This window comes from Pleurodeles waltl, chromosome 11, assembly GCF_031143425.1.
Source record: "Pleurodeles waltl isolate 20211129_DDA chromosome 11, aPleWal1.hap1.20221129, whole genome shotgun sequence".
Classification (NCBI taxonomy): Eukaryota; Metazoa; Chordata; class Amphibia; order Caudata; family Salamandridae; genus Pleurodeles; species Pleurodeles waltl.
In genome coordinates, this window is record NC_090450.1 from 506975240 (window position 1) to 506998834 (window position 23595).

At 47.5% G+C, this 23595-nt stretch overlaps 1 protein-coding gene and 1 long non-coding RNA gene across 4 annotated transcripts in view; one reads left to right on the forward strand and one right to left on the reverse strand.

The window, feature by feature from the left end:
- The window catches only part of LOC138265824 (uncharacterized), a 38625-nt gene that overhangs the window by 7750 nt on the left and 7280 nt on the right, over positions 1–23595 (forward strand). The window contains exon 3 of one of the 2 annotated variants that reach the window (XR_011199432.1): positions 5684–9279. The exons of the other annotated variant lie outside the window; for it this stretch is intronic. This is a non-coding gene — a long non-coding RNA (uncharacterized lncRNA). Of the gene's footprint in view, positions 1–5683; positions 9280–23595 lie in introns of those variants that run through there. 2 annotated transcript variants of the gene reach the window in all.
- LOC138265823 (claudin-10-like) overlaps positions 9836–23595 on the reverse strand; it is a 154009-nt gene continuing 140249 nt past the window's right edge. The window contains exon 6 of one of the 2 annotated variants that reach the window (XM_069213894.1): positions 9836–10254. In XM_069213894.1, coding sequence (XP_069069995.1) covers positions 10155–10254 — 100 coding nt within the window. In that variant the 3' untranslated portion in view covers positions 9836–10154. The remainder of the gene's footprint in view (positions 10255–23595) is intronic. The other variant, XM_069213895.1, reaches the window with a different exon arrangement.

Sequence of the window (23595 nt, forward strand, 5' to 3'; positions counted from 1 at the left end):
ACGGAACCAACACCACAATGGCTCCAGCGGCGCCTCACCTCCCAGATGCCATGCCACGTCTTTGACGCTGCCTCGTTTCTAAGGTACTGTACATGGGATCCTTGTCACCCCATAACCGTTGAAGCACTTCCTCGCAAGTGGCATCAGACTGTTGGGAACAACTCCATCACAATGCTGTGATAGCACCAGTTAGAATTAGTGTGTTTCTAAGCCCTTTATTGGGATTTTATATTTTAAAATTCATATCACAGCTTGTGCATGTTGGATATTTGTTTTTTTGTCTTGTTTTACTTAGATAAACATTAGCTATATTTCTAAACTGGTGTGGTGTCCTTTTGTAGTGTTTTCACTGTGTTACTGTGTGTGGGTACAAATACTTAACGCATTGCCTCTGAGATAAGCCGGACTGCTTGTGCCAAAATACCAAGGGGGTGAGCAAGGGTTAGCTTAGGAGTGTGACTCCCTTACACTGACTAGAGTGAGGGTTCCTACTTGGACAGGGAGTAAACTGACTGTCAACTAGAGACCCAACTCCTAACATTGGTGATCAGCGGTGGGATAGGACTTGTGCTTGTACCTATTTTACAGTGATTGGTGTTCACCACTGCATAGTGCAGACCATTATGCAACCACATACTGCTTTTTGATTTTTCTCTGTTTTTGACAACCCTTTGAGATATCTACAAATCATGTCTCTGTCTGGTGATCCAGCAAGTGAAGTTGCAGAAGTTGTGTTTGAGATTGAGAAGTTGAAATCCTACATGGTGCCTCCACTGAAATAGTTCTGCAAGGTTCTCAATTGCCCTGTGAAGAGTTCCTCTAGAAAAGAGAAGCTGCAAATGATGCTGAGAGACTGCTGGGCTGCAAGAGAAGCTGGAGAAGCTGAGAATGGAGATGTGGCGGTACAGAACCAGCAAGGGGACTTTGGATATCAGGATCTGCTTATAGGGAGAGTACCCTTCAGGAGTGGCCTCAATGTGGCATCCAGAGGTATGTCCCCAGAGAAGCTGGAGGACAGGCAAAAGGCTAGAGAGCATGAGCTGTGATTTGAGAAGCTCAGGTTGGAAGCTGAAAGCAAAAAGTTGAAAATTGACCCAAAAGAGAGGGAAAAGTGTCTTGCTCTGGAGGAAAAGAAATTGCTTTTGGCTCACAAGTTGAGTGTGAGGGAGCTGGACCTCAATGCCAAGCAAGCCGAACCCAGCACTAATGGTGGCAGCATACTTCCAAAGCAGTCTGAGAGGAAGCTGCACATTCCTAAAGATTTAGGGATGGATTATAAGAGGCAGGATGGCATACACTTGTGGTTTAAGGGGTATGAGTCTGCTCTCCACATGAACGGGGTCCCTGAGGTACACTGGGGGACAGGTTTGTTAAAATGCTTTGAGGTAGAGAGTAGGGACACCTTGACAGACTTAGGGGCTCACCTACGCTACCATGAAGGGTGCCATACTCACCAGGTATGGTCTCACCCCAGAGCAGTACAAGGAAAAGTTTAGGTCCTACAAGAAGTCAAATTCCCAAACTTGTCTAGAATGTGTTGATTCTTTCTGCAAAGCACGGGATGGATGGGTGAAGGTCAGCATGGAAACAGATTATGAGGGGCTGTACAATTTTATTGTATAGGAGCACATGTATGGTCTTTATTTTCCAGAGCTGCCCCAGCATCTGATTGACAGCAAGCTGACTGACTCCAGGAAGCTTGCCCATGAGGCGGACCGCTGGGAGAGTAACATGGTCCACAAGAGATATGGGTGAGGCTCCGCCAAGGGTGGGCAGGGACCCCATCAGAAGAAGTGGGGGTGGATGGGTAAGCAGGGAGAGTTTTCTAAAGGGCCCCAACCTAGTTACCAGGGTAAAGATTCCTGTCCCCCAGGTGAGAAGAAGCCTTGGATCTCTACAGTGAAGCCTGCAGAAAAGGGTCCATGAAAGTGTTATGCATGAGATCAGGAGGGTTAGGGGGACACCAAGTGTCCCAAGTGGACACCTGCACCCACTGGTGCACAACTTGTAGCGCTTGGGGAGGAGTTGGTTCCAGGAGAAGGGTGAGAGCCAGCTGAGATTACCCTTGTCTCACTAGGGGACAGTGAAATGGTCCAGAGGACCCTCCTGTCTGAGAACACTAAGACGTACAGGCAGTGGGTGACAATCAATGGACAGAGGGTGAAGGCTCTGAGAGTCACAGGAGCCAGTGTGACTACTGTGAGGTGTCACCTGGTGTCTGAAGAGCAGGTGGTCCCCAATGTGTTTTACCAAGTAATTGCTGTGGACAACTCTGAGCACCAGTACAAGGTGTTGCAGGTTTCTTTTGAATGGGGGGTCTCAATTTCCTTGAGGGTAGCTATGAGTCCAACCATGCCTGCTGATTGTCTGCTAGGTAACAACCTGGAGGACTCCCCTTGGCGTGAGGAGGAACACAGGTCACAATTGGAGATGGTGGATCTACCTGAGTGGGCATGCATGACCACTCGGTCTATGGCAGCCAGTAAGGGTGATCAGGAGGCCATGGAGTCTGAAAGAATGACCCAGGTGTCTGCCAGCAAGTGAAGGAGTAGGGGTTGTTGTAAACCTGCCCCAGAAGTTCTCACGACCCGGGAGGAGGCTGAACCTTAGGGGAGACCCTGAAATCTGCAGGGGAGCAGGTGGCAGAATTGGGGGATGTGTCTGAGCTGACCCATTGGCAGCAATAAGGGGGAGTTCAGTGAGGTGCAGAAGACATGCCCTTCCCTTGGGGGTCTGCGATGGCAGGCTGCAGACCAGGCAGCTGGCAAGAACTCTAGATCACATTGAATATACTGGGAGAAAGGTCTCCTGTATAGTGAGCCTAAGTTGCTGAGCCTGGGGCTGCCCGAGTGACCGTGGTACCCGAGCACATCAGAACCTTCCTTTCTAGGGCTGGCTCACGATGTGCCTTTGGCAGGACATTTGGAACAGGACAAAACATTTGACAGGATTATCACACACTTTTACTGGCCCCAAATGTGAAGGCACTCTAATGTGCAATGTAGGTGTTGCCAGACTTGCCAGGCAAGTGGCAAGAGTGGCAAGAGTGGGGGGAAATGCAAGACACCTCTCCAACCATTCCCCGTTGTGAACACCCCTTTTGAGCAGGTGGGGATTGACATTGGTGGGTTCTCTGGACACCAAGACAGCCATGGGCAACAAGTACATCCTGTTCTTGGTGGACCATGCCACCTGGTACCCGGAGGCTATTCCTCTGAGGTCAGTGATGGCACCGGTGTACGGCCTGGCCTTGATGGGGATCTTTTCTTGCATGGGGTTCCCCAAGGAGGTGGTATCCGACCGGGGTAACAACTTCATAATCACATATATGATTATATGCTTCACATATATGAAGTCCCTGTGGAAGGAGTGTGAGGTGACTTACAAGTTCACCACTCCTTACCACCCCCAAGGAAACGGGCTGGTTGAAGGGTTCAACCGTACCCTGAAAGGCATGATTATGCGTCTGTCAGACTCCATGAGGCGTAAGTGGGATGTCCTTTTGCCATGCCTTCTCTTTGCATACAGGGAGGTACCGCAGAAGGGACATGGCTTGAGCCCGTTTGAGCTCCTGTACGGGCCCCCTGTGGGAAGACTCCTAAGCCTGGTGAAAGAAGGATAGGAGAAGGCTCCCAGTAGGCGCCCAAGGACATATTTAACTATGTGCTGGCCTTACAAAACCAGACTGTGCGCTTCAGGAAGCTCGCTCAGGCGAACCTGGAAGCAAGCCAGGAGGATATGAAGTGATAGTATGACCAGAATGCCACTCTGGTTGAGTTTCAGCCTCCCTGGAAAGTTTGGATCATTGCCCCAGTGGAGCCTTGCACTCTACAGGACAAGTAGACTGGGCCTTTTGAGGTGGTGGAGCGCAGGAGGAATGTCACCTTCCTGGCAGACCTGCGTACACTAAGGTACCCTCTGGGGGTCCTAGATGTTAATCGCCTTAATCCACATTTTGAGAGGTCTGAACTGACCATGCTCTTGGCAACATATGATGAATAGAGGAGGAGAGTGAACCTCTTCCTGACCTCATGTCTGTCAAAGAGCAAGGTAGGTCTGTGAAGGGTGTGAACCTCTCCCCAACACTGACCCTGGCACAGCAGAGGGACTGTCACCAGATGCTGGAGCAGTTTGCCTCTCTGTTTTCCTTGACCCCAGGAGTCACCCATTTGTGCAACGATGTGTACACTGAGGACAGTCCACCTGTGAAACTTAAAATCTACACGGTGACTGAAAAGGTCAAAGCAAGCATTAGGGGTAATATAGTTCTCCAGCAGTCCTTGGGCCAGCCCAGTGGTCTTGGTCTCAAAGGCTTCTGCCCCAGGTGCCACCCCTGATCTGAGATTCTGTGTGGACTACTGTGGGCTCACCACTGTCTCTAAGATTGATGTGCACCCCATCCCCAGAGCTGATGAGCTCATAGATCGGCTAGGAACCTCCAAGTTTCTCAGTACGTTTCACGTACCCTCTGGGTACTGGCAGATTGACTTGACTGAAGGGGCCGAAGAGAGGTCAGCGTTTTCAGTACCAGAGTGGCACTACCAGTTCTGAGTCACTCCCTTTGGGTTGAAAGTCCTGCAACATTGAGAGTCCAGAGTACCGTACCACCGACATCCGTGATACCCAACTCCAAGGCAGCGCCTGTGGCCCCGTGGTGTGACAGCAACCCCGAGAGGTCATCCCATCATGTCTTGACCCACTGGACTCATCGACCCCAACGGATCATAAAGAACCAATGCGTTACTGCCACCTCGCCTCCGCTGCCTCCGTAAGGAACTGATGCCTCACCTCCTGTGTAGCAGTACGAAACCGATGCCACACCGGATCCTCCTGTGATGCCTTGCACCCCCAACTCAATGTCACGTCCTTGACTCTGCCTCATTTCTAACGTACTGTACCTGGGGTCCGGGCACCTCCATGACCTCTGCGGCACTGCCTTGCGAATGGGGTCAGGCTGTTGGGAACAACTCTGTTACACCGCTGTGATAGCACCAGTTGAAATGTGTGTGTTTCTAAGCGCTTCATTGGAATTTAATCTTTTAAAATTCATATCTTTGCTTGTGTATGTTGGATTTTTGTTGTTTGGATCTTGTTTTACTTAGATAAATATTGGCTATATTTCTAAACTAGTGTGTTGTCCATTTGCAGTGTTTTCACTGTGTTACTGTGTGTGGGTACACATACTTAACGCATTGCCTCTGAGATAAGCCTGACTGCTCGTGCCAAGCTATCAAAGGGGTGAGCAAGGGTTATCTCAGGAGTGTGAATCTCTTACCCTGACCAGAGTGAGGGTCTGTACTTGCACAACTAGAGACCCCATTTCTAACACAGCCATAATATACCACAACAGTTTTCAAAGTTTAAATATACACTACAAAGAAACATATGTCATGTACATACAGCTGACCTCTTGTATACAGAATTTTTACAAAACATGTTATATTTTCTTCATTCCACTTAGATGTGATTGTCAGTTAGTAAATCCATTTCTCTACACATACAAATACATTTGTAGCAAGATGTTCTAAAAGAAAATCAATAAATTCACACCTACTAAACATGTTTGTTAAAAGAAAATATAAGCATGCAATGAGAGAGTGCTTAGCCTTCTGAGATGATAAGAAGTGCAATGCTAACTCCTCCCACAATTCAACACTTATTTGCTTTCTTGCCCCATACACAGCATTGGAAGAGCACAATGACAGAAAGTGGAACTGAGACAGTTGGAGACTTAACAGGTGCTGGGCTTTCTCATGAGAAGGATCAAGAAGACCTTGAGAAGATAATATACATTTCTCTGATGCTAAGCTATTCATTTGTGGATCTTTGCTTACAATTGCTAAAAAAGAGTCTGAATATGTCGGAAGAGCAAGAACACCATAGGCCTACGCATAGCATGGTTATACAAAATGGTTGTGAATTAAATCATTAAAAATCATTGAAAAGATAAAACGAGTTCATAATCCCACCATTTTGTACCTTCTAGGAGCAAAACTAAAGAATATATATAGCCATCATTATTTCAATAGCACATTCTCCTTCATGGTGTCCAAAGATCACATTTGCAAGAACAAACATCACAAGAGCAATCTTTAGCAATTGTTACTGGATATGCTTCTAGATTACCACAGACAAAATATTCACCATGTTCGGCATCTAGATCATAGCGAATGTAAAGGATACAGTTGGGCATTCGAAAGTTGAAAGGGAAAATGTAGTCAGAAATCACATCAGGAACATACTGTTCCCTAAAAAGGTGCTAAAATTGTGTGTCTTACAAAACATTCCAAGGATAGAGTAAGCAAGGTGAATGGGTGGGGCCATGGGGCATTCATCAGGATTTCAGAGACTGGGATGTTCCACAGAGTACACATTCCTCCATGAGGTGCAAGATTTTCATTTTACTAAGGGAAACCATCATTGGAATGCCCAAGTGAGTGCAAATCCAGGGAAATTAAAGATTAAAATCCTGTTGGTAACCTTACAAGTGTAGATAGGTATTCTCATATGTAAAACAGTGGATTCTAGAGTGGGCAACAGGCACTGTGCAGATTTGTTCCACACAGTTGCCATTCTCAACTTCAAGGAGGTATCACATTGAGATCCACACAGGAGATCTGCAACCAAGAAGGGTAGGCACACAGCAGGAGCCAGAAGCAGATTGCCAGTCGATCACCTTGGATGGAAATGGTAGCAATAAGAAGGGGTGCCTGCATCCTGCGGCAGAGGAGGTGCAGGAGGCAAATTCTTCACCAGTGATGTCAGAACAGAATGGTGCAGAGGAAAGGGTTTTGGACAAGGTAATGTGCGGGACAGGGAATGCACACATGGTGCAACCTGGTGGGCATCTGGGGGTGCAGCTACATACTTGCAGTGACTGGTGTGCATCCAGGCAGGGAGGCTTCAGCATTCCACTGCATTGTTGGTAATCAGTAGAACCTGGCAGGATACCTTCCAGCGAATGTCCGTTGATGAACTTTTACACCACCCAACATCCAGGTTTCAGGTCATAGAAAATGTTAATTGGGAACTTAGGCTTAAGAATTGAAAGTGTAAAGACAGCAAATACATTTTTTGCAGTGTTCTAGAATCTTATCATTTAGTTGCAGGTTCAAAGAGGCAGCAAGCACTGGTAAATTTGAGTGGGATCATCATGGTTCTGCCCATCACTATTTCAAAGGCACTCAGTTTTGTTTTCCCAACAAGGGATGTCTGGGTTGGACCACAGCACTAAACGCAGAGTATCACACCATTTCATTTGGGTATCTGAGCACCTTTTACCTATTGTTTCATTAAGTGTGGAGTCACCATACTATACATTTTGTGTTGACTCTGGGCACAAAGACTTACATACTTTCTGAACTACAGAATAAAATAAAGTATGTTCCACGTTCACTGGAATGGCAGAGGGACAAATTCATATCTTTACACTGGAGTGTGAATTATTGTGGAATGCAAAATAACTTGTGGCCTACATGTGTGTGTGGTAGACCAGAGAGTTGGACTTTCCAGGGAGAGTGTATAAATTGATTATGTGCTTCTTTTGACACTCACAAACACTGGAGTATTGGAATTTTTAAAACACCATCACTCACATCCTGAATGTGTGTGTGGTAAGTCTGGTAGTCTTGCCCAACAGTGCCTCAACCTTGGTTGTTTGTGAAGGTTTATTTGATATTTGCAAGCATCTCAAATATGACCATCTCTCAACCTTGTACTTTGCACACTTGTGATTTTGTTTAATAACTCAAAAACACTATTTGAAACGAAGAAAAGATACCAAATGGAGTCAAGCTGCAAATTTGCTAAATGTACAGTGCTTTCATCCTATGATTTAAAGATCTTTTAATTGAAAGTCACCTTTGGTGATCCCATGATAACAGTGAATTTAATTGGATGTGCGAGTAATTTATAACTTTTGATCCTTTTGATCCTGTGATCCATCTGCACAAAGTTTGGTACGCTAAAAGAAAGATTTTTAAACGTCAGTTGCTCCCAAGTTTGGTTATATATTTTTGTGGTAGGCAGAGGTATCATTGCTGCAAAAGAGGAGTTTCCTCTGAAGTGAAATGTTAACCATGACATCAGAAGTGCAAGTGTGTCTTTGTAATCTTACTGTTAGGGGAGAAAAATAATTCAGTAAAAAGGTAATCAGGCATACAATAATCTTGTTTGGTGGAGGTGTGGTGTGGGGCAAGGGTCAGATGGAGCCCCCAAGTGGTTGGTCTTCATGATAGCAGGGATTTCGACAGTGGTGACTGCAGGCCACAAAGTCAGGATTTGTTTGTCTGCCATGATGGGAAGTTGAGTTGCAATGGTAACAGTGTCTAATGGAGGCTGGTCGTTGCTGTACATGGAGGTGATTTTATTACTGAAGAATTCTGAGAGCTTGTTATATTGAAACTGACTAGAGCATGGTCGATCGAGGTCATAGTTGCTGACTTGACTGTGATGATGCTGATTGAAAAGAAAATCGGGTTTACTAGAAGGGCTGTAGAGTTTGGGTTGTTGCGGTCTTCTAGGAGAAAGTTAAGATCTCAGAGGAGGAAGAAGCTGCTGGCTTTGATGATGAGGGATGTGATCAAGTCCATGATGTTGCTGACAAAATTGGTGTGAGGTCATGTTGTCTGTTTATAAGAGTTGCCACCAGGTTGTTTGTGACATGTACCTTGAACATGAGGTGTTCCGTGTAACTGGTGCTGTGTTTGTGTAGGTGGTGCAGCTGATAGTATCTTTGAATCTGATATCAACTCCACCTCTGGGCTTGTGCTGACGTTCTTACCTAACTATCTTATAGCGAGCAGGGATGGTGTTAGTGCTGTCCGGTGCTGAGGTTTGGTTTAGCTATGCATCTGTGAGGAAGAGCAGGTCCAGAGCATTGTCATGCAGTATGCCCTATATCTCTGTTGCATGTTTGGTGAGTGAGTGGGTATTGAAGAGCATGCATGTGGCGTTTTGATCAGGTGGTGTTTCGTCTGTGTGAGCGTGAGCAGAGTCACAGAATTCAGCACCCAGTAATTTTTGCACCGCAGCACCGTGCAATTCTTTACAGGGGTTCTAAATTGTTATTTTGAGAGTGTCTTATAGTACCCAGTAATTTTTGGACCGCAGCACCGTGCAATTTTTACAGGGGTTCTAAATTGTTATTATGAGAGTGTCTTATAGTGCCCTTGTTTTATATTAGGAAAAATATTTTAAGACATTAAGGGGGTCATTCCTACTTTGGCGGTCGGCGGTCGCCGCCCGCCAAGCGGGAACCGCCGAATGACCGCACCGCGGTCAAAAGACCGCGGCGGCCATTCTGGCTTTCCCGCTGGGCCGGCGGGTGACTGCCAGAAGGCCGCCCGCCGGCCCAGCGGGAAACCCCCTTCTACGAGGATGCCGGCTCCGAATGGAGCCGGCGGAGTCGAAGGGGTGCGACGGGTGCAGTGGCACCCGTCGGGATTTTCAGTGTCTGCTTTGCAGACACTGAAAATCTTAGTGGGGCCCTGTTAGGGGGCCCCTGCAGTGCCTATGCCAGTGGCATGGGCACTGCAGGGGCCCCCCGGGGCCCCACGACACCTGTTACCGCCATCCTGTTCCTGGCGGTGAAAACCGCCAGGAACAGGATGGCGGTAAGGGGGTCGGAATCCCCATGGCGGCGCTGCAAGCAGCACCGCCATGGAGGATTCCCGGGGCCAGGGGTAAACCGGCGGGAAACCGCCGGTTGCCCTTTTCTGACCGCGGCTTTACCGACGCGGTCAGAATGGCCAAGGAAGCACCGCCAGCCTGTTGGCAGTGCTTCCGTCATTTTAGCCCTGGCGGTCGCCGACCGCCAGGGTTAGAATGACCCCCTAAGTAATATTACACAGATTTGCTAATAAATGTTACTAACACATTTCTTACAAGAATACCAGAATTTATTACCTTTTAGCAGTGCTACAGTTTAACTCTAAGTAAATTTACATATTCAGCAACAAAAGGAAGGAAGGCGAAAAACAGTTTGGCTGAAAGCCGAAAAACATTTTTCAACTCTACTTTAAATATTCTTCCTAAAATGACTATTCACATATATTGACTTTAATATTCGTGTGGAACATTTCTGGGCAATAGTCAGAAACGAGGCAAACTCATAAGGAGACTAACAATCCAGCTGAATGCAGGTAACTGACAAACTAGACATAAGCTCTGCTGGGCCCTTCATTGTCAAACTGTTTTCTTTCCTTGGTATTTGATGGGGCCGTCTGTGTGGTTGTGTAGTCATATTCGTAGCGCCTAAGATGAAAAAAAGACAAAATGTGTATTAGTGTGTGTACCCATTGTATGCGTTTTAACTGCAGTAATCAGCAAATAATATAAATAATAGGTCTGCCGTGTTCTTTCCAGTCATCTTAATACCTTTTATGTATCTTTTTCTTTAAATGTAGAAAGCAGCAAATTTAAGATCACATGATTTTTTATAACTAGGATTAACCCTGACCACGGTCTCTATGCTTACCGAGAGTGATAGCAGACCTGCCTATTTCGAAATACATTTTGTGTGAGGATGGGCCTGGGCCTTGAAGGGGTGAAGTCCAGTGCTTGGGTGTGGGGCTTTGAACCCAACACCTCCTGGCCATCCAAGGAGAGGGTCAGAGGCAAAAGATGCGGTAGGGCTTTGAGCACACCCCTCTCCTCCCTCTCCAAAAAACAAATTACCAAAACTTCTGAGACTGTTGCAAATGTCCTTGTGGGAAGGTTGGGGGGCTTTGTCAAACCCCTTATAAACGTCAACTGCACACAGTGTACATATAATGAGCTAGGAACCCCCTCTTGCTAGCGTTTCCAGTTCAATATGTTTACATCCTGTGGTATTGGCCCATTGCCTGGTGACTGTGAGAGACGGGAGCAGATATTATGTGACACACAGTGGCGCCACGTGAGTTAACAGGCCTGTGATAGTAGTTTTCAAGTAGCCTCTTACTGGGCCTCTCATTTTCAAAGGTCTGGTATGCACAGCTGAGGTGCTTTCATCTAGACATGCTGCTGGTTTGAAAATGCATTTGCTATCGAGCATGCAATGGCATAGCATAGTACTGCTGTCACCCAATTTAATGCAAAAAGCACAACGTGATGGGTGGAATGTTTGAATTAACATCAGCCATTGGCAATCGCTCGGGCCACGTCCCAATCCATTGATTTTCCTGCCCATCATGCTTCCTCAGTTTGGACTCAGCAATATGCAAATTAGTATTGACCCTCCTCCTCATGGAAACAGTCCAGCCCGAACTGCCATGTCAGGAAACAAAAGCAACCTTGAACCAGTTTCGCCCTAGTTAGGGCTCTTAAGCGATGATGAGTTGAAATGCTACCCAAAGCGATTGCAAAGGTTAGAAAAATTGCAAGCATTCCTCCCATCACATTTTGTTTCTTTCAGCTACCCAATATAGTGGCACTAAACGTGTTGACTTGAGAAGAACAGAGAACTGTTTGGCCCCTCTGTGGCCTAAAAATATATACTGGTCACAAACAGATTCAAGCAGAGAGCTTATCACTCACTGTTCCATATTGTTGTTTTAATTCCATTTGCCTGTTTTTGATTTCTGGAGGATGATCTTCTTTCTGAGTTTGTAATAAAAATCTTAATTGCCTCTGAGTTTAGGACAATAGCACTATTTATGGAAATGTACCAACAAGTACTCTTTTCTGTAACACTGTCTTCCATTTGGGGCCTTTGTAAATAAAAGAGCTTTATTGTGATGTGCTGGACTCAACTTCATTTCTCCAACAAAACACATACCCTCTATTAGGGACCCAGGGAAAATGCCTCCACCTCAGAACCCACTTCCTATCACTTTAAGCCTTAAAGACGCCACCCTTACTGTAAGACATGATGTTCCTCTGCCATTCTGCCTCATCGACTCTCATGCAGTTTCGTCTTGGGAGAGGGACACTACAGAACACAGGCCAACCTAACACAGGGAAACAATCCCACCCCAGCGCAAGAGCGTGAACAGGAACGGAGACAATATAAAATCACCATGCAACCATGTAGGCAGAACAGGAAGGTAATGTCTGAAGACAAATGTACAGGATTCCTCATAGGAGACCTTCGGTGGAGGATTCTGAACAATGAGGGGGTGGTTAGACCCGACAGCATGTCATGAATATCAAGCCTCGGGTCAAGGTGTGGGGTAGAGGCACACTGGGACAAACCAGCATTCCTTCCCAAATGTCCATGTCCAGTGAAAGCAATCAGTGATTTAGTTTTGTTGGGAGCAGTCTCTCGAACCTCACACCAATACAGGAGGATGAATATAAAAAACATTTATTTGAACTCCATACCCTTTCTAATTTATTTTCCGAAGAGCAACTATTGAAGTGAAGCCTACAGGATTCAAATTCCAAGATTCCTTGGTACATTTTGTTACACCTATTATGAGATAGGCTATGCCACGCAAACAATTCCTTGAATTATTTGTTGAATTCGGCAAAATGTCACAATAAAGAGCTGTTTTAATTGTGTTGAACCAGGTAACACTAACTGGTCTGCCATTTTTGCCTTTGTAAGTCTTTCTTAATGCTTTAGTTGTATTACCCTCCCTAGTGTAGGGATATTGTAATTGTGAAAGTTGAAATGGCACACGAAATCAGATAAGATATAACCATCCACGAGGTGAGGAAATTGTCCCCCTTCTGAGGGAGTAGCGAATAGAATAATGCTATCCCACCGAAGTTGGGGTTCGAAACATAGTTAACTTAATCTGAAAGCAGAAAATTAATAATTACGAAGTGATATGTCTTTGCCTAAGCCAAACCCTCTACTGCCTATGTTGTAGTGATTAATGGAATAGAATGCCTTTAACATATTTACTCATAAACCAGGAGGTGCTGATATTGTATGGAACCAAATAAAAAAACAATTCAGTGATGAATGGATGGGAGTCAGGAAGGCATGAGTAGGCAAGTATTCAGCAGATAACCTTGAACCATGAATCCCTGAATTGAAACATCTGATGTCCACATCAAAATTTTACAAAGCAATTGATGAAAGAGTTGCCTTGTAGTTTAAGCTCCCATGAACATCCCTGACTCTATGACAGGTGCGTGCTCCACTGCTCCTTCAAGTAGGAGTGGTGTATTGATGTTGGGCCACTGAACCATCTTCCATTGAGTAGATTTTTCTGGAGTTGGCATGCCCTCTTAATTGCACAGATAAGACAATTGCACAAACCAGAGAAAATTAATATCCCATAATGGTGTTCAAATGTCATGCATATCCACCTACAGATGGGGGTATACTTTACAATACAGTCACAAGAAACACCAACACACATTTGCAACTTCCATGTCGGATAGAGAATGTTAAAAATCAGATTACTAATAGGAAACAGAGGTGGTCATCTTAATATGAGCTGGCACTAAGCTTCCACAAGGCACAAACTGTGTCCGTTAAAAATGTAAAGTGGTTTCTGTGAGCATTCAATAACACACCATTGATTGTTCCTAGCTCACCACTCTCAATCCCACCTCACCATTTTGGTTCACACAGCAAAGCTTTCCTCAGAGAAATATATTTTGTGATATGTGGTACACAAATCCAAGGCTTCAAATTTCCAAACAAGTTACAATTAATGAGAAAAGTTAATGAAATTATACTGTAAAAAATACATGAGGATCAAATGTTATAGCAAAAAGAAAAAATATATTACAAATAAAACAAAAATATAAAGCCAATGGTAATCTATGGTGTGCAGAAGACAGCAGCTGAGGTACCTTTCACCACTAAGTCACAATGAACTAGAGCCGGGTATAAGTTTGTGACACACTGGTCAAATGTTTTCCCTTTTGTCTTAGAAGCTCATTTGGATTCAAAAATCTTCAGCAATGCAAAGCTGGGAAGGATAGCTAAGATGGGCTTCAAAAGGTCAGATTACTATTTCGAATGATCCATTGTAGCATAGAACTTAATGCCAAAAACCTAAGGTGGTCAATATGAGTGTGGCGGTCCATGGACCGCTACGGTGGAGGTGGGGCTTGCACTGCTGCGGCGGAACGGACCACCATATTATGAGCACAGGGATAGAACCAACAAAGCACAGCAAAGTCACTGTCCGAACTGCCACAGAGGACAGACCGCCGTGGCCAGTGGCAGGCAGATCCAGGCCGGAGGTGAGGCTGTATCCCACGACCCTATTATGAGGCTGCACACTGCCAGGATTTCCGGGGCGGTCGCACCACCATGAAATGCCTGGCAGAAACAAATCACTCGATAGGGAACACTCACCTTCAGGAACATAGGCACGACCGCAGGCACCATGGCACATGCATTGCAAAACTTCCCAATGCTCCTGCTGGATATTGAACCAGCGATGGTGATGAAGACACCAACCATAAGTACACCCGTCTAGCACACACTGGAGGGAAGGACCTTGGTACACACACACACAACACACACAGCAGGGTAAGCCACACCCACACACACATGCAAACACTCGTACCAACACACACACTCACACACACCAAATTACCACACATACATGTGGAAGGAAAGCCAGGACAAGATTGTTATCATCTACACCAACAGTACAGTGCTGCATATATATATTAAAATGTTAAAACCATCACAAATAACTATGTACAAAGGGGCCCAAGGTCCAGTCAATATTGTCCATAGTGCCCCTTGCACACTGGGCACAGAATGAGGGCCCAACTTGACTCCTGTCTGCAAACTGCTGGCCTCCACTGGGCAGGGGCAACAATGGGGCATGCAGGCACCTCAGGGGTGTGGGGGAGGTTTGGGGGTGGTGGTTTGGGTTTGGAGGGGGGTTGTTAGGTCTGGGCTTGGAGAGTGGGTCATTAGGTTTGGGCTGGGAGAGGGGTCCTTAGGATTTGAGAGGGGGGGGTTGGGCTTAGAGTTTGATTTTGGTGGAGTGGGTTTGGGTCTGGGCTTGGGAGGGGTGACTGTTGACTTGGTGGGGGTTGAAGTCTTAGGCAGGGGAGGGGCAGGGCGATGATCAGGGGATGACTGGGATGTGGAAGGCAGGGGGGTGGGGATGGTAACAGGGCACTTGGGGGTCAGGGACAAGTTCACTGGTGGTGAACAGGAAAAATACACATAGGAAACATTTCTGAGGGGCATAGGGACAGTCATGGGAGTAAGGTATGGGAATGGAGGTAGAGGGAGTGGTTGAGAGGTGAGTGCATGGAGGTGATTTGGAGGCAGATGCATGCTTGGATGCCATGTGTGTGCTGCGTGACTGTTGGGTGGGTGACTGTGGGTGTTTAGATGTAGGGGGAGAAGGGGAGAGGAGATGCAGGGAGATGGCAGGGGGGATGTGTGAGTGAATGTTGCAGGTAGGGTGTGTGTGCTGCATGTGGGGCTGTTGACAGTCATGCCGAGTGCGCATTTGGTGTATGGGGTGCATGTATGTCTGATTTTGTGGTGACGGTGGCAGTGAGTGCAAATGTGGCAGGATCTGGGACTGATGAGGTGGTGACTACAGGTGTGAGTGGTGTAGTGCCAGTGTGGGGGGTGGTGGTAGAGGGATCGGTGTAAGGAAGTGGATGTTGTCATGTCTGCATCTGAATGTTATGTGTGTGCATTGTGGTGGTGGTGTTTGTGGTGCTTATGTCTGTCCTTGAGTATCATGTCTGTTGATGTGGATGCATGTGGGTCAGATAATGTGTCTTGGATGGATGAGAAGAGAGGGATGTGGGATTGGGAACAGGTAGCTGGAGGGGGGACAGAAGAAGCAGAAACACTGGCTGCCATCAATGAGGAAGCCAGAGCCTGAAACGATCTCTACAGGCCAGCCGGAGCACTGTGAGTGCCTTCCAGGAACGCATTGGACTGCTGCATCTGCGATGCCAGTCCCTGGATGGCATTCACAATGGTTAACTATCCCACAGAGATGGACCTCAGGAGGTCAATAGCCTCCTCATTGAGGGCAGCAGGGCTGACTGGGGAGGAGGCAGAGGTGCCTGAGGCGAAGGAGATGCCCACCCTCCTGGGTGAGCGAGCACAGGCAACTGGTTGGGGAGCCACAGGCAGGGTGGTGCTGGAAAGGTGGGTGGCAGAAAAGGATGTAACTAGAGTGGTCCCAGATGGGTCTGCCACCGCCAGGGAGCCTCCATCGGAGGAGGAATCTGAAGATGGTGTGGTTGATCCTGTCTCCCCTGTGGCATTCCCCTCACCCTCCGTTCCACTGGTCCCCTCAGCTCCGCTGGATTCAGCCTCCTGGGTCTCAGGGCTGCAGCTTCCCCACTCACTGGTGCCCCTTCTTCTCCACCAGATGATGCTGATGCACACAAAGACAGATGAGGAGAGGGAGGTAATGAGGGTGGGAGAGAGAGACAGGGTGCAAAAGGTCACACAGTGTAACAACATTATCATCTGCTGCCATGCCACGCCATGCCATGCCCTCACCTATACATGCTACAACAGTGTGACACCATGGGGCAAACTACAGCGATGCTGATCTGTACTGCTGATGGTGGTACAATTGTATCCATGTACTTGATGTGAGTCTCATTAGTCACACATACCCAGTACTTGCCAACTCCAAATGGCCGTTTAGGGAAACAAATCCTGTACTCCTGTATCAACTGAATCGTGATTGGGTAGGTAGCATGCCTACTAAACCAGTGTCGTCTACAACACTGACATTTTGCCCCACATTGCCTCACAACACATACAGTGCAAGGCAGTAGCATGAGGACTGACTCATCTCCCCTGGCACAGTGGCTGGAAAACACAGGTGACAATGCCCTGACACCTCAGGTGTACTAATGACGTTGGCAGGAACTGGGAACTACACATTGGAAGTACTTCCCTCATAAGTCACTAACTGCATGGAAAGGGCATACATCTGTGATACCAATCCTGGCAGGGTGACTGAGACCCATAGTGGACAGGCATCTACCTAGTACCTATGCTACAGCTTCCCACTAGTCCATAACCCAAAAGCAACTAAGCAACACATTAACGAGGTTAGAGTGTGTACTTACCCCCTTGTGGCTGCTGTACTGCCCTCAAACGCCCATCCACCTCAGGGTAGGCCACTGCCAAAATGCGGGCCATTAAGGGGGTCAGGGTCTGACGGGCACCCCACCCTCGTTGGGAGGACGCCCCCAGCTGGGCCTCAGCGGTCTTTCGGGCCCAGCGTCTCAGGTCCTCCCACCTTTTTCTGCAATGGGTGCACCGCTGGCCATGGACCCCCAGGTTCCTCACTTGCTTGGCAATGGCCTGGCAAATCCCCTTCTTCTGATGGGTGCTGGCCTGCATGCGTGACACAGACAGAAGGACAAAGTCATGTAGAGTTGTGACGCAGGGACAGCAGTGGATAGCACACATCTCACACATCTCATGGCAACACTCACACGTCTACACACCACTAACGGTCAGACTCCTCACCCATCTCCATGCATCTGCCACGTCCCAGTTCCTTACATCCACATCCACATCGCTATCAGACTGGATGGTGACATTGGACTCGCCTGCTGCTCTGGTGCCCCATACAAATGTCCATACAGGGGTAGGGCCCCGTCCATATGCTTCTCTAGTTCCTCCTGGGAGAAGGCTGTGCCCTATCACTTGCAGGACGTGGCAACTTGGCTACCAGATCAGAACACAGCAGCACAAGCAGTGGAGGTCTTGTGTGCAGGAGTGTCAGGAGTCAAGAGAGCATTGCCACATGAAATGGTGGTCACGTCCGCTTCGGACATCACCGTCACCGCTGGCGGTGATCACCATTGGCTCTAGTCTCCCATAGACAACCATGTTATCCAATGATGAGTTGCACAGCAGTTGCAACTGGCCACTGCTATGATATCTAACACTGGCGGACTTAGGTCACTTCAATCTGTCCTGTGCATGCAGGACAGGTGACTGCCATTTTATATGTATGTTGTGAATAGGAGCTGAATGTTAGATGTGCCATGGGTGAAAACTGTAACTTTTAAACAGCTTTACTGTGTCCACACAGGCAATGCAGTTTTGTCTGACTTCTCCCCCTCCTATTCCCATCTACGGTGCAATGTTGAGGATTAGACATGCTCCTGTGTACCCACCCCTAGTTGACCTTGCCACCTTGGAAGAGCGACACACCATTCAGACATATTGCCTCAACCGTCAGACCATCATGGAGTTGGTGACCCAGTAGGAGCCTAATCTGTTGCCTGCCATCCGTCATCCCAATGACATCCCTCCCACAGTGCAGGTGTTGTCAGTCCTCCACTTTCTTGCCACAGGGCCGTTCCAGATGACAGTGGGCTTGGCAGCAGGGATGTTACAGCCAATGTTCAGTAACGTTTTGAGGGATTTACTGTTTGCCCTGTTAAGACATCTGCCCTGCTACATCAAGTTCCCCCAATGTACTGATTTAACCACTGTCAAAGGTGCCTTCTACAATTTTGCACATGTCCCTCATGTGATAGGGGCCATAGATAGCACACACATTGCCTTGGTGACGCACAGTAGAAATGAACAAGTGTTCAGATACCGTAAACATTTCTATTCTATAAATGTGCAGGTGGTGTGTCTCGCTGACCAAAGTATCTCACAAGTTCTGCCAAGTTCCCTAGTTCTTTGCATGACTCCTACATTCTGCTGAACAGCAACGTTCCACACATGATGGCACCACTACAAAGGGACCGGTCCTGGCTCACCGGTAGGTATCCAATAGTATGTGTGCCCCTCTACACTCAACTCTCTTCACATATTATTACACTATTTCATCTTATACAGCATTTTAACAAGACTTAATTTTTGGTCCAAGCTTGTACGCTATGTCCACCAATTTACGAGCATCACATGAAGTGCTCCTCTCCATAGGTGACAACATAGTTCCTACCTCTGTGCACACAGATGACCATGGCTATCCCAACCTTCCCTGGCTACTGACACCTGTGAGACATAAGGACTACAGATGCTGAATACGGTTTCAATGAGGCCCACAGTAGGTGTGATAGAAAGAACCTTCGGGCTACTGAAGGCCAGATTCCGGTGTCTACATATCTCCAGAGGTGCCCTACTCTACAAGCCACAGAAAGTGTGCCAGATCGTGGTTGCCTGCTGCATCCTACATAATCTAGCCCTGATATGTCACATACCATTGCTGGATGCAGAGGAGGTGGCAGCTGGACCAGTGGCTGATGAAGGGGACATGGAGAGTGAAGAGGATGAAAATGATGTGGATGCAGCTGACTCCAGAGCAGAGTTGATACGACAATACTTCTACTGAGCTACAGGTATGTGTCCGATGTATGTTATGTGACCAGTGCTCCTGGCTGCCTTGTGACATTGATCCTCCTGGAGTCTGTTAGCACTAGTGGAATTGGGTTCAGCTCTGCTTCTGGGTGGGTTGGGGGGGTCACATTTCACCATCAGTGGGGTTGTTACTGTACAAATTTCAGTTCAATTCAGTCATCTCCCTGCTGTTGTGTTGCTTTACATGTGACATGGTTGTGCTTTTCCATTGTTCCCTGTACTGCTACGTCAACTGCAATATGTGTGCTACACAGTGTGGTGTCAAAAGTATTGCTACATCTGGTTCCTGCATCACCTGTTGCCTCCCTTGACACATGTGTCCAGCCCCTGCCTGCTCCACTATCATCCATGCTGCATATTGCTCCCCCTTCTGTCACTTACACAAACTTTGGCAGGACAATGGGTTGACAGTTAAACATGCAATGCCACAGTAAATTGCAATTCTTGCAATAAAGCACATAGATAATAGCTGTGCACAATAGTGTTTATTTGTGATTGACACGTTCAAGGGGGATTGGTGGGGTCGTGGTGCGTGGACTCATCAGAGTAGTCTGGCCAGCTGTGTGTAGTCCGGGTCCAGTATATGGGGCCATGGGAGAAAGGAGAGATGACAGTGGACAGTCAACAAGGTGTCTCTGTGTCACATAAGGGAGAATGTTCAGGAGAGGGTCACTTCCTGGCAGTGGTGTTGGCCTTGGCATCAGTACCTACAGGATGTCTGGTTGGACATCCTCGCTTGTGTGGGGGTCCCTCAGCTACAGGGGGAGGGGTGCTGGTGGTCTGCAGGTCCTCAGGGAAGGCCTCCATTCCACTAGCTGTGGCTGTAGTGGAGGTCACTGTTGGATTGCAGCTACTGGAAGTGGTTTGCTCGTGGATGGAGGACTCACACAAGATGCTGGTTATTTCCTTGAGCACCCCTGCAATGGTGGCCATGGTGGCATTAAGGGCCTGCCACTGCTGCATGGCCTCCTGAAGGTGTTCCCCCTGCAGCCTCTGGTTCTCCTGCACGGTGGTGAATATCTGGGCCATTGTCTCCAGGGTTTGGTGGTATGAACCCAGGACTTGGAAGAGGGCAGCCTGGGCAGCCTGTTGTTGTGCTTGCCCCGTTGCTTGGACCACAGGTCCCCTCCCACTAGCCCTGGCTCCCTGTGCCTGTGCCCCTGGCACAGTGTGCCCACTCCCATTAGCACCTGGACATTCATTGTCTTGAGTGTGTGTGCCCTTGACTCTGGCCCCTGTACTGTGGGGCATACCTTTGATTGACCCATCCCTGGGGCACTGGTTTGGGGAGGAAAGCCTGGCTGAGGTGTGGCTGCCACATGGGAGGGGGAGTCCGGTGTGTCCAGGGTGGGGCTGCTGGGTATGGACTGACCAGTCATCCCTAATGGGCCAGGCAAGTCGTCACTGTCAGGCATCAACTGGGGCCTTCATCCTGGGAGGGCTGTCTGATCCTGGCATCTGCTGGCGGGTGGCAGCGGTACCTGTGGATGGGAAGGGAGTGAGTTCAATTTTGTAGATGTCTTTGTTGGCCACATCGTGTGATCCATGGTGTAGCCTGACTTGCTTCCCAGTGATGACAATGACAGCTGCAGTGATGCATGCATTGTTAGGGGGATGCAGATTGTGCAATTTTTTTCCATGTGCCATTCAGGGCTGTTGATAGGGGATGACATTGCTGTCATTGCCATGTTTTGGAACGCAGTTGAGGCTGCTAGTTGGTGTAGCATGTGGATTGGTTTTCCATGCAGGTGTTCCACTGTGAAGTGTGACTATGTTTCTCTGATGTGTAGGGAGTGTTGCCTTGTGGGAGCTGTGGTGCTTGGCATTGCGCTTGGTATCCGTGCATTTAGGGGGAGACTGTTTGGGGATGGTGGCAGTAAGGTGGTGTGGCATGCAGGTGAGCGATGTGGGGTGCCTGGGGGATGCAGTTATGTGATGTGGTTGATTGGGGAGTGATGGATGGTGGGAACGCATACTGGACAGGAGTGGCTGATGCCTGAGCGGTGTTGTTAACTTACCAGAGTTGATCCCTCCGATGATTGCAATCAGGCCCTCAGGATGCATGATGTCCATGACCTTCTCCTCCCAGGTTGTTAGCTCAAGGGGTGGAGGTGGGGGCCTACAACTAGTCTTGTTCAGGGCGATCTAGTGCCTGGACACCATGGAACACACATTCCTCCGTAGGTCGTTCCAACTCTTCCTGATGTCCTCCCCTGTTCGTGGATGTGTGCCCAATGAGTTGGCCCTGTCAACGATCCTCTGCCATAACTCCGTTTTCCTTGCCATCAATGTTTGCTGGACCTGGGCTCTGAATAGGTGTGTCTCTACCCTGATGATTTCATCTACCATGACCCTCAACTCATTGTCAGTGAAACGTGGGTGCCTTTGATGTGCCATTTCGGTGGGGTGGGGGTGTTTGGTTGTGGATGCAGGTGTTTTGTGGTGTTGGTATGTGGTTGTGATGTGTGCCTAGTGCAAAACATTCAGTTATGTGGTGTGTGCTGAGTGTTCACTGGGAATATGTCTGTGTTGTATGGGTTCTGTGTAAATGGGTCATCGCTATGTGTGGTGTTCATAGGGTTCGCAATGGATTGTGGGTGTGAGTGAGGGGCTGATTTCCCATGCCGTGAGCAGGTGTGTGTTGTTTGTGTGTGTGTCTCAGGTGTGGGGCATTCTAACTGTCCAATGTGGTGTTGCCTACTATTGGCAGTACCTTTTTGAACCGTGGCGGTGCGCACCGCCAATCATGTTCCACTGTGCATGAACAGTTGGGCCGGGATCTGACACATGATAGGGTTGACGGAATGGTGTCGGCATGGCGGTGGTCAGACAGTCATTCTTTCACCATCGATTGGCCTGACGGTGTTGCATTTATGGCTGTTTTTGGGTGCTTTTCACTTTGTGACTCGTAATAAGATGGGCACTGTACCACCAGCACTGACAGTATGGTGGCGGTATTCTGCATTGCGCTCTTGCACGGATACCACCAAAGTCATAATGAGGGCCCTAGAGCTGAAAAAACTGCTAAAGAGAAGCCACCGAAGCATCTTTTAGAGTATGATTGGAACCCACATTTTGGAAAAAGTTAAATAACTTCTGTTTCTTTACTCCAAAGTCTCCAAATCTTTTATTCTCATTTGTCAGAGACCAGTCTGGGCGTTCAGTTTAAAAGGGGACTCTGTCTTGAAGAAGCTTTTTGACCCCAGTTTGAAGACAGCTGTAGACAATTCTTTTCATGGGCTACTTTGTTCTTCCATTCAGCTGTCCGTCATGAGTGGGTCAAGCATGGCAAGTCAAAGAGTAAAACCATTCTGCTAATGACTGCTGAGTGAATAGGACTAGAAATCTCAGAGGTGTAGCAGCAACGTGATACTGTTAATGGTTTAGATACATATTTTCAAGTAAAACCTTCTGTAGTACCTTTAACCACAACCCTCGCCAAAGCAATAATGGAAGGATCTCTGGTACTATGGTATCCCTGTAAGCATTATAGTAAATATGCACTCCCAGACCTTCATCTGCTTTAGACCCTATGTGACCTTTGCCTCTGAAGGTCTAGGACTGGTCTCTAACTTTAAAGAAAAGTGTGCTGCAAAAGCTATTGGCGCGGAAATATGACCTTGATTCCCCTGAGTTTATTTTCAGTCCCTTTGTGTGGGCTTTTTCTGTCATAGCATGTGCTGGCTCTTCCATATAATGCCTGAAGATGAGTTGTGAAAAACAGCAAACCAGCCAGGAATTTAAATTTCCTTTTGCTTGGCACGGCAGCTAAGCGCAGTCAGACATTTTTTTAAATTTCAGATCTGGTTTAAGCACCGTACCTGATCTGATCTACCCAGTGGCCTTTTGATGTAGGATTACCTACATACTGTGAATTTGGTGCTGACAGAACCTTCTTATTAAAAATGGCAAAATCAGAGTTTTAATCCAGGTTTCACCTTGGAAACAGTTTTCCCAGCATTGTTGTAGAAACAATCCCCATCTTAACTCATGCTACTTTATAAGTGCCCATGGGATAAGCTTTTCAGTCACTCCAGTACTCCATATCTCTACTGTGTACAACTGTACAGAACCTTTGCATACATATAGTTGATTAACCAAAGTGGCAGGTATGACCATTTTTGAAACACATGCTACTGAGGTATTATCGCCAGGCCTTAGCAGCTGCAGTGTACAAAAACAACGGATGGCCAGAGTGTAAAAGTGAGGGAAGGTTACAAAAGGATGGACTTCTCAGAATGTGTGCCTGGCGTGAGATAGGGAAACAAGCCAGTAACCAGACATGTGCAAAGGGAAGTAACATGTGATAGTAAGGTACAGAATCACTGAAAGGAGAACTCAGAAATGAAACAGTATGGGAAAGGTGA